General features: G+C 45.6%; 1 protein-coding gene across 2 annotated transcripts in view; it reads right to left on the bottom strand.

Annotated features, from left to right (window-relative positions):
• Positions 1-16,806, bottom strand: part of LOC111229481 (filamin-C-like) — a 45,269-nt gene that overhangs the window by 17,813 nt on the left and 10,650 nt on the right. The window contains exons 2-22 of one of the 2 annotated variants that reach the window (XM_022755813.1): positions 14,063-14,311; positions 13,238-13,335; positions 12,550-12,700; positions 12,266-12,384; positions 12,070-12,147; positions 11,560-11,722; positions 10,989-11,189; positions 9,761-9,883; positions 7,641-7,778; positions 7,398-7,524; positions 6,381-6,517; positions 5,404-5,597; positions 5,204-5,317; positions 4,982-5,125; positions 4,135-4,258; positions 3,811-3,971; positions 3,635-3,725; positions 2,613-2,782; positions 2,393-2,510; positions 1,891-2,153; positions 950-1,547 (exon numbers count right to left, since the gene is read on the bottom strand). In XM_022755813.1, coding sequence (XP_022611534.1) covers positions 950-1,547; positions 1,891-2,153; positions 2,393-2,510; positions 2,613-2,782; positions 3,635-3,725; positions 3,811-3,971; positions 4,135-4,258; positions 4,982-5,125; positions 5,204-5,317; positions 5,404-5,597; positions 6,381-6,517; positions 7,398-7,524; positions 7,641-7,778; positions 9,761-9,883; positions 10,989-11,189; positions 11,560-11,722; positions 12,070-12,147; positions 12,266-12,384; positions 12,550-12,700; positions 13,238-13,335; positions 14,063-14,311 — 3,561 coding nt within the window. The remainder of the gene's footprint in view (positions 1-949; positions 1,548-1,890; positions 2,154-2,392; positions 2,511-2,612; positions 2,783-3,634; positions 3,726-3,810; positions 3,972-4,134; positions 4,259-4,981; positions 5,126-5,203; positions 5,318-5,403; positions 5,598-6,380; positions 6,518-7,397; positions 7,525-7,640; positions 7,779-9,760; positions 9,884-10,988; positions 11,190-11,559; positions 11,723-12,069; positions 12,148-12,265; positions 12,385-12,549; positions 12,701-13,237; positions 13,336-14,062; positions 14,312-16,806) is intronic. The other variant, XM_022755814.1, reaches the window with a different exon arrangement.

Raw genomic sequence — 16,806 nt, forward strand, 5'->3', positions numbered from 1 at the left:
TAAACAGCAACATGTTCATCTTTCATCCAGTTGGTTGAGAAGGAAGGAAACACAGTGAGAAAGTGAAGCTGAGTGAACTCCTCGTGTTCTGCTGAGAGTTTATTAACTGTGATAATCGAGTGTGAGACGTCCAGGAGACCAGTAAACTAACCACTGACTCCAGACCAGATCAGACTGGATCAAGTCCCATCATCATTAAACAGAGTCTGGAGACTGGAGCTCAGTGACGTGGCTCTAAACCAGACTGAGGCTCTGAGACTGGATCCACATCAGACAAATAATATTTAGAGAAAAACGATCCGATTATTAGAATTAATATAGAACTCTCTGGATCAAAAACCTGGAGCCTGGATCAATCTGTGAAGTTTTATAGTTTAATGTGTTTTATCTCTGATGAATATTTGAGTGTTTGAGTTTTATTATAAGTTATTAATAGCTAGTATTGATATAAGTTGTTTGATTTGAGCTTCACTCCTCTGGCTCCCGTGTCTTCTAGAAGAGATATAAAGTTTTTCGTTTTTAAAGCTCATCACTGCAGAAACTCTGTGGTTTTATAATCCTCCACCAGCTCTCAGATCTTCTCCTCCAGGATTTTAAATACACTCAAGGAAACAGGCAGCGCAGCGTTTTAACTGTGATCCAGAACTCGGCAAAACCTGCTGTAAGAGACTGAACATTTTAAACCACAGCTGAAACTTTTTTATTTAACTTGGCTTTTAATGAATTCCTCATATTTCAAATATTCTAACTGGTTTCTGTTTTTATTTGTATTGATCTATTTTATCATCTTCTGTCTTTCTCCCCTTAGTTTATTGGAGTATTTGACTTTTTAGTTTAAAGCACTGAGCTTCAAGTTATTATTATTATTATTAATGTTATTATAGCTTCAGATCTGATGAACAGATGTAGAATCAGACAAAGCTCAGACTGAACCTCTGTAGACCCTCACCTCTGGGCTCGACTCCTGGTCCGTAGACCTTCACCCCGCTGGTGTCCACGGCCGGGTCCACCTGCAGGCGGGTGGGGAACTTGGGCACGGCGTGTCCTCCGTACTTGATGGTGATGGTGTACATGCCGTGGAACTGGGGGATGTAGGTGATGGAGTAGGTCCCGTCACTGTTGTTCTGGACATGGACTTCGGCTTTAGATCCGGAGTCTGAGATCAGCTCGATGGTGAGCTCCGCCTCTCCGGCCTTGGAGCAGTCCACCGTGAAGGACCCGGCCTCGTTGACCTTGCCCCGCTCCAGGCCGGGGCCGCTGGCCGTCACCTTGGAGGGGTCGAACACGGACTGGACCACGGCCTTGAAGGGGGACCCAGGGATGTGCTGGTCTGCGAACAGGATGTTGATGGCGTACTCGCCGGGCTCGGTGGGCAGGTAGGACACCGAGCAGGATCCGTCGCCGTTGTCCTGACACTCGATCTTGGCCTCGCAGGGCCCCTCCACCGTCAGGCCCAGACCTCCGGTACCGGCTCCCTTTGTGTCGATGGCAAAGGGAGCTGGTTTACCCACGATGCCCCCCTGCAGACCTGGACCGTAGGCGCGCACCTGGAGGTTCAGGTAGAAGAGACAAAAGAGCTTGTAGTTTTGTGGTGTGTGAGACTCAGCTTCTACATGGATCAACTGGGTCTACTGAGACCGGATCCAGGGGCCCGGGGCCCCTGAACCACAAGGCAAAGTGACAACCAAAACTCTGTCTTTGTTCCTGATCCGAGTCCTTCACACTGATCCTCAGACTGATCTTTATGTGGTATATATATATATATCTGTCAGTCAGTCAGTCAGTCAGTCAGTCAGTCAGTCTGTCCCTGTGAAGACGTCTGTGGTAACAACACTGACATAAAACATCTGCAGATGTTTCCTGCAGCTGGATGTTGTGACTGTGACTCACCTTTGAGGGGTCGGGGGGCATGACCCCCTCCACGGTGAAGGGACTTCCTGGGACAGGGTTCCCGTCGTAGCTGACGTCCACTCTGTATGGCCCCTCCTCGGGGGGAATGTACTTCACCGTGTGAAGCTCATTGGCTGTGCCCGACTCCAGCTTGCAGGGGATTGGTCGACGGGAGGGGGAGGTGATCTTGACGTCCAATTTGCCCTGACCTCCGGCTCCTCGGGTGCTGACGCTGAACTCCTGATCCTTCCCAACATCCACCTCTGTTCGTACAGACAGACACAGGTGAGGAAGAGTCATCACTCAGGTGAAGGTTAAACGGCTGCTCGACTGTTTCATAAATGGTTAACTCAAACTTTATTTTCACGTATTTGGTCAAATCCATATTAAAGATAAATTATAGAAAATAAAACAAAGTGACACGTTGTGGTTTGTTGTTCTGTCTCGACTCGTGACCTTTGACCCAGGATCACCCTGACAACCTGAACTCTGATCCACTTACTGTTGTTCAGCCCCTGAACTCTGACCTTGCTCAGGTCCAGGGGGGGGGCCACACTGATGTTGAATGGACTCTTAGGGATGGGATCTCCTCCGTGACAGATGGCGATGGACGTGTTCCCCTGAGAGAGACACACACAGTTACCTCAGGACACACACGAGTGACGGAGGTGGAGGTGGAGCTGTACACATGATGAGTGACGGAGGTGGAGGAGGAGCTCTACCTGCTGCAGCGCCGTGTAGCGGACGGTGTATGAGTAGTCATGGTTGTCGATGATCTCGAAGTCTCTGACAGCGTCACCTTTACCTGCCGCCGTGAAGTGAACCTCAGGTTTGGCTTTTCCTGCTCCCTTAGTGTAGATGGTGAAGTGGGTCGGTTTACCCACCTCCACACCTGCAGAGGGTTAGAACCAGAACCAGAACCAGAACCAGGATCAGAACCAGAACCAGAACCAGAACCAGAACCAGTATCAGAACCAGAACCACAACCAGAACCAGTATCAGAACCAGAACCAGAACCAGAACCAGAACCAGTATCAGAACCAGAACCAGAACCAGAACCAGAACCAGAACCAGGATCAGAACCAGTATCAGAACCAGAACCAGAACCAGAACCAGAACCAGGATCAGAACCAGAACCAGGATCAGAACCAGTATCAGAACCAGTACCAGAACCAGAACCAGAACCAGTATCAGAACCAGAACCAGAACCAGGATCAGAACCAGTATCAGAACCAGAACCAGAACCAGGATCAAAACCAGAACCAGAACCAGTATCAGAACCAGAACCAGTATCAGAACCAAGATCAGAACCAGAACCAGAACCAGTATCAGGATCAGGATCAGGATCAAGATCAGAATCAGAACCAGAACCAGAACCAGAACCAGTATCAGAACCAGAACTGGGATCAGAACCAGGTTTGTTGCCATGTAGGATTTTGTTTTGGTTCCTAACAATAAACAGTCATCAACACTGATCACAGCTCAGACAGGAAGTGACTTTTTTACTGTTTCTATTGTGTTTCTACTTCCTGTTACAGATCATTCGAATTAATTAATGAGACAAATTAACGTCAAACGTTTTTAAAACCTTGAACAGCAGAAGCTCAGTGTTGGTGCAGCTCTACATCAGACAACCCTCACTTCCTGTCATTAGTCTTAAGACTTTATGCATTAATATTCATCATCATCATCATCATCATCATCATCACAGTTTGTGTCTGAGTGTCAGTGTGAACCAGCTCACCTGTCTTGTTAAGTCCAGGTCCCTCTGCTCTGACTTTAGCTGCATCATGGGAAGGATCCACCTTTATTCTGAAGGGGCTGATGGGAATTTCCTGTTCCAACATTAAAGGTGAGAGGTTATTTGAATGTCTGGTTTCACCTGAGCGTGTTTTCATCAGTCATTCACCTGTCTCTCACCTGATCAGCGAACAGCACCATGATGGTGTACTGGCCTGGACCTGGAGGCGTGTACTTCACTGTGAACGTGTCGTTGTCGTTCTTGATGATGTCGAAGTCGATGTCGGCCTCCGCAGGTCCGACCACACCTGGAGCACATTTGATCCCGATGCTGACGTCACCTGCAGGTCAAATCAATATTCAATCAACTTTATCTGTCACATATTTCTGCACTTTTTAGGCTGAACGTTAATATCATCAGTAAAGCAAATGAAAAAGTGAAGTAATATCAACATGAACAGGATAAAAGACATGACACAGGTATGATCTGGGACCAGGTCTGACCCTGTCCGGCCTCGCTGCAGTCCACCGTGAAGTACGTGGGCTCGTTGGCCTTCAGTCCCGTCTTCTCCACACCTGGACCATAAACCTTCACGTTCTCTGGATGGCTGCCCTCTCCTATAGTCACCTGAGCCACAACACACACAGACACACAAAGGTAACACACACACAGGTAACACACATTCAGGAACTTGAATCAGCTGCATAAATTGAAATGTAACTACCTACGAATGGCAGCCATTTTTATATATACATATCAACATACATAATATGTTTGTGTATATATTTACATAGGCAGTACAAACATCTATTTATACAACTAAATTATTTATTAAAAAATAATATACTAAAAGTTGGTTTAACACTAATTTACTATATTTATTATATAGAATAGAACGTCTGGTTGTTTTTGTGTTTTATGTGATTCAGCTGATTTTGTTCTCTACACTATATAAATAAACGTTATTACTATTTCACTTCTATTGTATGTTTTCTGTATCTTGACTTCATCTCTTTACCTTTTCTAAAATGAAAATGAATTAAAAGCATCATCAAAAATATACAAAAACAATGAATAGAGGAACATTTCCACATCATCTGATCCTCTGGAGAACCTCAGGGTTCAATCCTGGGTCCTCTGTCATTCTGTTTTTATCTGTCACTAAATGGCCAAATAAACAGTAATTTTTATTTACATTTCTATGTTGATGATGTCGACTTTGTGTATCTGTGAAATTATATTGTTAAATTGAATAAACTCAGTTCTCCTCCTGCAGCTTTACAGCAGCAGGTGGATTTTCTGCTTCAGTGACTTGAATGAGTGGATGCTGAATGAGCGTCAATGTTGTACCCTGAAGGGGCTGTTGGGGACGTTGACTTCTCCCCAGGTGACGATGATAGTGTGTTTGATGGGCTTGGTGGGAATGTAAACACAGAAGAAGGTGCTATCTCCATTGTCAGTGATCTGGATGTCGATGGGGAAACCCTCGGCATCCTGGGAACACAAACACAGAGTCAGTGAGCTGCCGTTGTCACAGAGATGAGCAGGTATCTGATCAGAGGATCATCTCACCTGAGCGTAGAGCTTCAACTCTCCTCTGCCGGCTCCGTGGGTGTCAATGGTGAAATCAGCAGGTTTGTTGACGATGCAGCCCAGAGGCTCCAGACCGGGACCATAACACTTCACCTGAGGAGGCGGGAACATTCAACACATCACATTTCACAATGAGATTCATATGAATCATTTTAACCTCGGGCAGGTGGTGGTCTGACCTTCTCTGGGAAGACATCGTTGGCTGTGGGGAGGATGTGGGCCATGAAGGGACTGTCCTTGATGTCCTCATCGTCACAGATGACGTGGACGGCGTAGTCGCCTGGTTCAGTCGGCCAGTATCGAACGTCACATGACCCATCGCCTTTATCATCACACTCGATCTTCGCCTGCGACGGGCCCTCGATGGAGAAACCTGAGCACAACATGTTCAATCAAACAGCTGGAACACCTGGTTTTATATCCATGATTGTTCTGAGGGTGGAGCTGGTATAAACTGTTCATCCTCTGGGGAGCAGGAACGTGATCAATAAACATTACAGTAATCTGCACATTACATATTAATGTGTACAAGAAGTTTTGACCTGATGGTGGCACTAGCAGAATGTTCATTAGGATTCATCCCTCTGAGATCATGAATATACAGTATGTAAAAAAACAGGCCAACACCTCCTGTTTCCTGTCCAAAATTTTTCTTTTTTTCATTTTCATTTTTACTTTATTTCATCAGGAAGTCACCTTAAGATCAACATCTCATTTACAAGAGACACCTGAGAACAGAAAAATAAAAGAAATAAAAAGATATATTAGCAGAAATACAAATTTTCAGCGATTTAAATATAAATTCAGATGTGTTTATATAAACAGCAATCAGAGTGTTTAGTTATGTATTTAAATATGCATTAAGATACATGACCAGGTAGACAATTAGATAACAGATTATAAACTTATAATGTCAAGTCTGTTTCTTTGCGATCGCGTACCACAATATGCTGATGACACTCTGCTCTATCTCTAACTCTAATAACTCTATGAAACTGGAAACAACACACACAGGTTTGGTGTTATAAAAGAAGGATGACTTCACTGTGACACAACAAAAAGTATCTTTACTTTCATTCATCGTTAAATTCTGAGTGTGAAATCTGTAGAATTATGAAAAATATATCTGTGTTTTCATTATGTTGTTGTTACGTACCGAGTGTTCCCACCTCCGTCCCGATGGCCTCCACCACAAAGTCAGCACTCTTCCCCACCATACCGGTCTCCAGACCCGGACCCCAGGCCCTCACCTTCTGAGGCCCTGCTTCCTCGCTCACCTGTACTTCAAACGGACTGAAAACACAAACACACACGTCATCATAATCCCAGACAGAAGGACTGAAATGAAATGTGATAAAAATACATTATGACACCAAATAAAGATTTAACTGACGTGAGTGTGAACATAAGGACTAAAGATAAAGAGAGACAGTTTCTATTATTCCACTAAAGCAGAGAAGCTTTACAAACATTATGGCATCAGTAATAAAAATCTTCTTAAAGATATCATTAATTATAAACACATCTGGAAATAATACACAGTAATTTCAATTCATTAATGAATCTATTCAGTCAATTTTCAATCCAAAATAAACACTGACTGTTTCCATCTCCTCAAATACAAACATCCACTGTTTTCCTTTGTTACGTATGAAACTACCACCTGAATATTTCACACAAAACCAGACGTTTGAAACAATGACAGATGTGAAAAAAAGTTACATGAGATCTCATCCTAATCTTTTCAAAAAGTCCAGACAAGTAAGTCACGTTACTGTGCTCCATGTAAAGCAACAGATCACGTATCTGAGAACCTCAGGGCTCCATGCTGGGCTCCTTATAATCCTGTTTATATGACATCACTGACTGTAAACTACGAACTCTGCTTTAACTAACATAAAACTCATAGTTTCCTGTTTGGATCAACTGTTTTAGTTTCTGGTAATGTCATGGATGAAACTGATGTGTTTCACAGAGGGTTTATAGCTGTGGTTAATTCTCCACTCCTGTCTCTAGTTGGGCTTTTACATGTGTAATGTAATTAATAATTACCAAAGACAATACCACAAACAACACAAAACAGATATTAGCTAAAAATCTACAGAGTTTAACGTCACAGTTTGTGGTTCAGGTGAAAACATGATGAAGACAATCAGACCAGCTGAAGTATCACCTGCGTGGGATGCTGTGTCCTCCCCACGTGACGCTGACAACGTACTTCCCGGTCAGGATAGGGTAATAGTTGCACTCAAACACGCCGTTCTCCATCTCCAGGACCTTCACTGGCTCCTCCAGGCCTTCTGGAGTCAACATGAAAACATCGTCCACAGTCAGTGACGCTCAGAGAGACCGACAGATCAAAGAGAAATCATGCCAGAGGTCATGAGGTCATGTGTCAGATGTCATGGCGTCTCACTTGGTCCCTTCACGGTGACTTTGAGTTCTCCACTTCCAGCTCCTTTAGTGTAAACTTTAAAATCTGCCACTTCCTTCACCCTCAGACCCTTGGGCTGCAGACCTCGGCCCGACGCTCGGCAGGCGTTGGGGTTACAGGCTGTGGGGCCAGTTAGAGGGAGACCAGGACACTGGTTAGACTGGGATCATGATGAAACTAAACACTCACAGACTCCTAAATCTAACACCTTTCCAGACTCAGGCTTTATCTTTATGACATCATGGAACACGATTGGTCTATTGAGACGACCAATAGAATCACAGAGTGGGCGGGGCAACAACTTTTTTCATATAAAAGTGTTTAAGATTTTTTAACTTTACTCTTCAGTGTTTTAACAACCAAACAAATTACAGCTTGTTAATTATATTTCTAGATTTAATAACTTTGAACTTTAAAAGTCAAAAAATTTACTTTCATTAAATCAAATTAAACGTTGACATTTTACTATTGTGCCACAAAAATTCTAAAACATTCTTGAATGTGATAAAAAAAATTGATTAACTGACAATATTGAGGCCATAATCAGTATCTCTGACGTCCTAATAAATGTTCTTCAGTTACAAAAGTATAGAAACTGGAGATTTATTCAAATGTAAATGGAGCCTAAAATTAGAAAAAAAAAGGTTTGTTGAAATGGAAGTGACGTTTAAAAACACTTCAGAAATACTAAAGAAATAGGAGTCGTTGTAAACTGGGTCCAAATATAGAATAAACACCTGTATTCACTAAACTAGACATAAACCAGATTAAAAGATTTAATCCTGAACTAATCCTCAGAGTAAATCCAGATTTACCTGAACATCGTCACGTGACAGAAAAACCATCAGTGTCAATTAAACAGAGATCAACACACACACGTCTGTTTGTTAGTCAGCTGATCAGCGCTGAGAGAAGCAGAGGCTGGAAGGGAAAAAGCAGCAAAGATGAAGACGCCATGAAACCAGAGAAGAAGAGCTGCAGGGTCACGACTTCAGCAGGAGAAGAAGAATCAGAACCAGGAAGTGAAACGTGTCGTAGATCAGCTGTAGATGGCTTTGAACCACAGGTAAACGGAAAGTGTTCCAGGTGTTTGTCAGATCACATGATGACACAGAGTGAGAGAGAGAGAGAGAGAGAGAGAGAGAGAGAGAGAGAGAGAGAGAGAGGAAGGAAGCTGAAGCAGGTGATGATGATGATGAAGAAGAAGAAGAAGAAGAAGAAGAGGACAATCATCTGGACACATTCACTCTCATCCAGAGTCACAATTAAGTTTAAATTATCATTATTAATTATAGTTACTGTTAATAATAATAGTTTTTCTAAGGTCTTTGTTTCCTCTGCCAAGGAGCTCATGTCTGTCCTGGACCTGGACCTGGACCTGGATCTAGTCCTGGTCCTGGTCCTGGTCCTGGTCCTGGTCCTGGTCCTGGACCTGGACCTGGACCTGGACCTGGACCTGGACCTGGACCTGGACTGTCTGGTCCTGGTGGAGGTGTAGTTCTAGTTAAACGTTATTTTCACTCATTAGTTGTTACTTGAATTAAATGATTAAAGAGAATAAAACCTGAAAGTTCATGTTTCATATCAACAATAAAAAACTAATTCAATCGTCTGCTGCTTTAACATGTCGACCTGACGTGACCCAACACACACACACACACACTCAGACACGCCCTCTCTGGATGACATCACTAATTAGATTTGATTATAGTGAGCTTATTATGATAAGCTACGTAGCTACAAATACAAGTACAAGTTCAAGTAGAAAGAAGTCGAATGAATAAAAACTGTTCTGATCGGAATTTAAACACGGCGTCACTGGATCTAAAAACCTGCTCAGGAACCAGAACTGATCCAGATCCAGTCTGAGTCTGGACCTGACACATCCAGAGAGGGTTCAGCTCCACACACTCAGCTCTGGGCTGCAGGAGGATAAAGCTGCTGAGGACCAAGCAGGTGCTGCACATGCTGGAGAACTGGACCCCCCCACAGAGAGGGGTGGGGGGGGTCGAGGCAGGGATGGTTTTGAGTTGAGGTGGAGGGAAACCAGGCTAGCGCAGGCAGGCTCCAGTCACACCCTCGCCCCCCCGGCCTGTACTAACTTGGTCGCCTGGGTTTGGGCGGTGTTGGAGGGGGGGCTCTCCGTGTCTTGTCTGAGGGGGGGGTGCGTGCAGACTGAGGTATAATCTGCACCGGAGACCCGGGAGGTGGGACACTCTGTGAAACTGAAGGAGGGAACAACAGTGATGATACAGTTTTACATATAGAGAGAGGACAGAGACCTCCAGACCTCCAGACCTCCAGACCTCCAGACCTCCAGACCACCGGACCTCCAGACTGCAAGGACGCCAGACCAGCAGGCAGAGGCAGAACCACGACGGGTTCAGGAAGTCAAGAGTTCCTAGGTCAAGTCCCAAACTGACAAACACAAGTCCCAGATCAAGACAGACAAGTCCAGGGTCCAGTTCAGACAAGTCCCAAGATCGGCAGTCCCCAAGTCAAGACCCAACACCAAATACTGTTGACAAGGTCCAGGTCAAGTCCCAAGTCACAGCTTGAGCCAAGTCCCAAATCAAGACTGGCCCAAGAAATCCAAGTCCCAGGTCCAATTAAGATTCCAGACACAACTCACACAGCAACAGACAAGTCCCAAGTCCGGTCCTCAGTCCAGGTACAAGTGAGGACTGGATCTCCCAAGTCAAAGACTCGTACCAAGTCAAATTCTGAGTCTAGACCCAAGTCAAGACGAGAACCTGAAGTCCTGAATCAAGTCGCAGCTCAAAGACAGTCTGGTCTGAAGTCTGATCCACATCGTCTGACACAAGATAATCCAGGTCCAAGTCCTTGTCCGTTAAACCGTCCACACCTCTGCCGGCTGACCGCCGCAGCGCCCGAGACAGTCGAACACCCCAGCCCAAAACCATGAGAGCACAGCTTCAGCCAGTAACACCTGAGGAGCAAGCAGCGACTGTCCCCCAGACCTGAACCACACCTGGAACCAGATCTGGACCCAGACCTGGACCCAGACTGAACCCAGACCTGAACCCAGACTGAACCCAGACCTGGACCCAGACTGAGCTTCAGGAACTTTAGTTCTTGAATGAGTCAGAGTTCGATGTGGAGGTCACTCTGATTAGAGATCAATGCTGGGGGGGGGGTCACAAAGTTCATGATGTTGATTTCATTAGATGATGAACAGAGTAAAAACTGAACATATCAAAGTTTCTTTTAAAATCACCTGGAAATGAAGAGGTTAAAATCTTTCTTAAAGGACCAGAGGCTCAGACCTGGATGTGTCCATCATGGAGGACGTGGACGTGTCAAACTCACCCTCAGAGATGTGAACAGTGAAGGGGCTTCTGGGAATCTGTTGCCCAGCAAAGGTCACGTACACGGTGTGAGGTCCCTCCAGGACGGGGACATAGGTGCAGCGGAAAATACTGTCCCCTTTGTTCTCCAGGACAATTTCCACTGTGTCCCTGCGACCGTTTGAATCCACAATGATGACGCCCACGTCTCCAGCCCCCGCCCCTGGAGGACGGACAGAAGGACAACAGGCTGTTTATACAGACTGAGCCTGTCCTTTATTATCTCTCAGAGGAAGTTAACTCAGTTCAAACATGACATCATCATAACAGTCCAGTCCAGTCGTGATGGGTTCAGGGTCCAGTCGTGATGAGTTTAGGGTCCAGTCGTGATGAGTTTAGGGTCCAGTCGTGATGGGTTCAGGGTCCAGTCCTGATCAGTTCAGGGTCCAGTCCTGATCAGTTCAGGGTTCAGTCGTGATGAGTTCAGGGTTCAGTCGTGATGAGTTCAGGGTCCAGTCCTGATGAGTTCAGGGTTCAGTCGTGATGAGTTCAGGGTTCAGTGACAGGTTTAGTAAAGATGAGTTTCTCTCTACCTGCAGTGTAAATATCAAAGTACGTTGGCTTGTTGGCCATGTTCCCCATCTGCTGCAGTCCCGGCCCGCGGGCCTGAACTCTGCTCGGGTCGCCCATCGCCTTGGAGACGTTGACCATGAAGGGACTTCTGTCGATGTCCTGCCCAGCAAACAGCACCTTCACCTGGGGGAGAGGACACAGATGTGTCAGGGTCTCTGACATCAGAAGATGGAAGTACTTGTAACTAATGTAACTAATATAACTAATGTAACTAATATAACTAATGTAACTAATGTAACTAATATATATATAATTATTATAACTAATCAAAGTATTGATTAATGTTTTCATTGAAATTGTCTCAGCTCTACAGGCTGATGTCACATGACCAAGCCTCCACACTGAAGTTCATTGGTTAAACCTGAACCAGCTGCGTTCTCTTGAGAAGACCATGAGCTGCAGCTGAAAGCTGGGGAAGCTACCAGCTGGACTTTATGTTGAACCCTTTACTCTACAGTGAGTTCTCTGACCTTGTGAAGCCCCTCCACCTTCGGCAGGTAGACCACCGAGTAGGTTCTGTTCTTGTCGTTGTTGGGGATGACTCGGGCCTGATCGACACACGGAGAAGAGCCATTTAACTTACTCATCTTTTTCTTTTAACGAGACAAAAACATGACATAAATAACCAGCAATCAGACATTAAACACAGATCATGAGTGTTCCCACCTCCTCTGTGTGTCCCTCCGGATCCTCCACGTAGACCAGAACCTCACCCAGTCCGGCCTCCACCGTCTCCACCAGAAACTCAGCAGGTTTCAGAACCACGTTCCCTCGAGGTTCGATACCTGAGAGAGAGACAAGGAAGCAGCTCAGTGTATTTACAACTGTGGAGGAGCCCACAGGTGATGTCACTTCCTGTCACACCTGCCCAGCAGAGGGGAGGAGTCTCTCAGCAGGACCGTCCCAGCCGGACACATGGAGACAGTTTGTGAGTGGAGTCTGGTTCCTACCTGGTCCGTAGGCTTTGGCCCTCTTCGGGTGCAGCGTCTTTGCCCTCAGAGGGGCGCCAGGCTTCAGTTTGGCCTTGGGGAACTGGGACAGGTAGGTCATCACAGAGTGCTCGTCCACGTTGGGGTCGACGATCTCCTCCGGAGCAATCACCTGAAGAAGAAGAAGAAGTTTATATATAATATATAGGAGCTTCATCTCATACATGAGGAACTGAAGTGAGATTTGTCCTTTAGTGGACACCGTCCCTGAATCAGAGTCACTCCAGACAAACTGATGCTGAGCTCTGAGACTCAGACCAGGACCAGGAACAAACATCTGGACCTTCATCCAGCTGTGAGACCAAATCCATCAGAGCTAATGAAGTCTCCCAGAAACTCTGCTGTTCTCATCAGCTGTGTAAACATCTGTTTGACTGCTCAGACCTCCAACATCACACACACACACACACACACACACACACACACATACACACACACACACACACACACACACACACACAGAACATTTTGAGGTTTTTATTAAATATCTAACATTTTTCTATAAATGATTGTCACATGTTTGAAGCTGTGTTGATGTGACAAACTCATGAACTCCAATAAACCATAAACAGTAACAGACCTGATTCAGATGGTGGTTCAGTGTGTGTGTGTGTGTGTGTGTGTGTGTGTGCAGACAGGTGAGTGTTACCTGTGGCACCCCGAGCCAGTCGTCAGCCTGCTGCATGGCCTCTCTGGCGTTCTCCACTGGCTGACTGGGATCCCATGTTTCCCAGTCTGGACACAGACCTGAAGGCAGCACAGAGACACAGTCAGTCATAAAGACCACAGGTGTGACAGGTGACCTGGTTCCTATGGTAACTGCAGTGGAAGGAAGAACATGCTTTGTCTTGTTTTAAGAATCTTTTCGATAAAGTTTTCGTTCCTTGATTCTGGTGCAGCGATGCTCTTATTCTGAAACATGTCGAGATTTTCCACTTGTTTTAAGAAAATACGTCTTCATCACATCTTCACTCATCAGAACAGAAACATCCACAGTCTGATCCTGACCTCTGACCTCCGACCCCCCCACACTGAGAACCTACAGACTGAAGTTTTTACCTTCAGTGAAGCAGCGAAGAGTTTCCTGTGAACACATGAAGCATCGACACTGACACTCGTCATAAAGCTGATAAGAGGATTAAACTCAACTGACCTGAGCTGGAAACATGGAGGGGGGGGGGATCTGTCTCTGTGAGGACCTGACCTGGACCTGGACCTGACCTGGATCAGGACCAGGTCAGGACCAGGTGCGGCCCAGGTTGTGTTATTGTATTGTATAAGTGAAGAAATGAACAAACAGCTGTAGTTGTTTATTGAACAATATGTTGCAGGTGGAACTGAGTATAAAAGCTCCTGCACCATCGAACCTACGACCCAATCACAGCAGAACAACACGACCTCAGTGTGATATGGCTTGATTATGATAACTGATTATTGATTATTAAGTGTGATCTATCAAAGTCCATGTCCTTACCCGGGGCACAGTTGTCCACCAGCGCTCCCAGCGCCTTGCCGTCCCTCCAGTCTCGGTGGAAGTTGGTGATGGGGAGCTGGGGCACCTTGTTCTGGATCCAGCCCAGCAGACGCTGCTTCGGCGTCAGTTTCTTGGCGTCTTCGTCGTCCTCGTCCTCCCACATGGGCATGGAGATGGAGTAGTGGAGGATCAGGGTCCAGATCAGACCCAGGATCAGCTTCAGGTTCCCGTCCACGATGGCTTTAGAGTCTGAGGGACAGAGGGAAGACAGGTTATCCCGTCAGTCACTGAATGAGCTTCTTGTTCTGTTGTTTCATATGTGTGTGTGTGTTCTGTGTGTGTGTGTGTGTGTGTGTGTGTGTTGTGTGTGTGTGTGTGTGTGTGTGTGTGCGTGTGTGTGTGTGTGCGTGTGTGTGTGTGTGTGCGTGTGTGTGTGCGTGTGTGTGTGCGTGTGGCTGAAGCAGAACTAGACTTCACAGTTAGTCAGTAGCTGCTGAGATATTTCAGTCTGAATCTCGTCTTTGTTCAAGTAACATGACATGAATCAACAGTTCCGTTGCCATGGTTACCAGCAGTTTAATGTACTTTGAGCACCGACATCAGAAACCAGAATTTCATCTGGCTGTAGAGTCACACCTCAACTGTCTCTCGCCGTTTCCTGCTGAAGAGCTTTGCATCTGCTCGCCAAAATAAAAGTTCATGGCTTCAAATTGTTTATCTTACAGCCGTCGGGGGACTTTTATTTTTTTGCTGCGTGAGCATTAATGTGAAAGTTTGATCCATCGACAGCAGAGAGTCGGTGATGTCATCCAGCCCCTGTCTGAGGAATGAGGTCAGTTTAAATAGGAAACACATGTACGCACAACCACACACACAGTAACACACTCACACACACTCACACACAGTAACACACTCACACACGCTGACACACACTCACACACTGACACACACACACTCACACACATTGACACACAGTAACACACACACACTGATACACAGTAACACACTGACACACACTCACACACAGTAACACACTCACACACGCTGACACACACTCACACACTGACACACACACACTCACACACATTGACACACAGTAACACACACACACACTGATACACAGTAACACATTGACACACACTCACACACACTGACACAGTAACACACTGACACACACTCACACACAGTAACACACTCACACACACTGACACAGTAACACAATGACACACACTCACACACTGATTCACAGTAACACACTGACACACACTCACACACACTGACACAGTAACACAATGACACACACTCACACACTGATTCACAGTAACACACTGACACACACTGATACACAGTAACACACTGACACACACTCACACACACTGACACACAGTAACACACTGACACACACTGACACACAGTAACACACTGACACACAGTAACACACTCACACACACAATAACACACTGACACACACTGACACACACAATAACACACTGACACACAACAACAAACACAGAAACACACTGACACACACAATAACACACTGACACACAAGAACACACACAACAACACACTGACACACAGTAACATACTGACACACACTGACACACAGTAACATGCTGACACACACTGACACACAACAACACACTGACACACAACAACAAACACAGTAACACACTGACACACGATAACACACTGACACACACTGACACACAGTAACACAATGACACACACTGACACACAGTAACACACTGACACACACTGACACACAGTAACTCACTGACACACACTGACACACAGTAACACACTGACACACAACAACAAACACAGTAACACACTGACACACACAATAACATACTGACACACACTGACACACAGTAACATGCTGACACACACTGACACACAGTAACACAATGACACACACAATAACACACTGACACACAACACACACAATAACATACTGACACACAGTAACACTGACACACACAATAACACACTGACAGACAACAACACACACAGTAACACACTGACACACAATAACACACTGACACACATAGTTACACGCTGACACACACAGAATTCTGTCAGCCTGAACTAAAGTGAACTTTTCGTGTTGTGACTGAAACACACCTCTGAATAAATGACTGACAATCTGTTTCCCTGTGTGTGTGTGTGTGTGTGTGTGTGTGTGTGTGTGTGTGTGTGTGTGTGTGTGTGTGTGTGTGTGTGTGTGTGTGTATGTGTGTGTATGTGTTTGTTAATGTTTGGACCCCACTTTGGGAACCCCTGTGGAAAAACCTGAGTGTGTGTTTTTTCACAATCATGAAATCATATTTTCCGTCTCTGAGCTCAGATGACTGTTATTCAACACACACACACACACACACACACACACACACACACACACACACACACACACACACACAGAGGAAGCTGTGTGTCCAGAGATTAGTCAGGTCCAGTGTTCAGAGAGGAAATGTTGTGATCAGAGCGTCGCTGTAATCTTTCCCCAGGAAACAGAAGCTACTGCAGTTTGTTTGTTCTTCCCTCTCTTTTCTGTGCCTGAACTCTGACACCCTCCCCACCCCACCACCCCACCACCACCACCACCACACCACCACCACCACCACCACCACCATCACCACCATCACCAACACCACCAATCATATTGACTATTGGCAGAGTCACAGGCTGTCAATGGGACATTCTGACTATAGATAAGATATCACAACCGCAGTGTACAGACT

Source organism: Seriola dumerili, unplaced genomic scaffold, assembly GCF_002260705.1.
Source record: "Seriola dumerili isolate Sdu_G_001 unplaced genomic scaffold, Sdu_1.0 BDQW01000236.1, whole genome shotgun sequence".
Classification (NCBI taxonomy): Eukaryota; Metazoa; Chordata; class Actinopteri; order Carangiformes; family Carangidae; genus Seriola; species Seriola dumerili.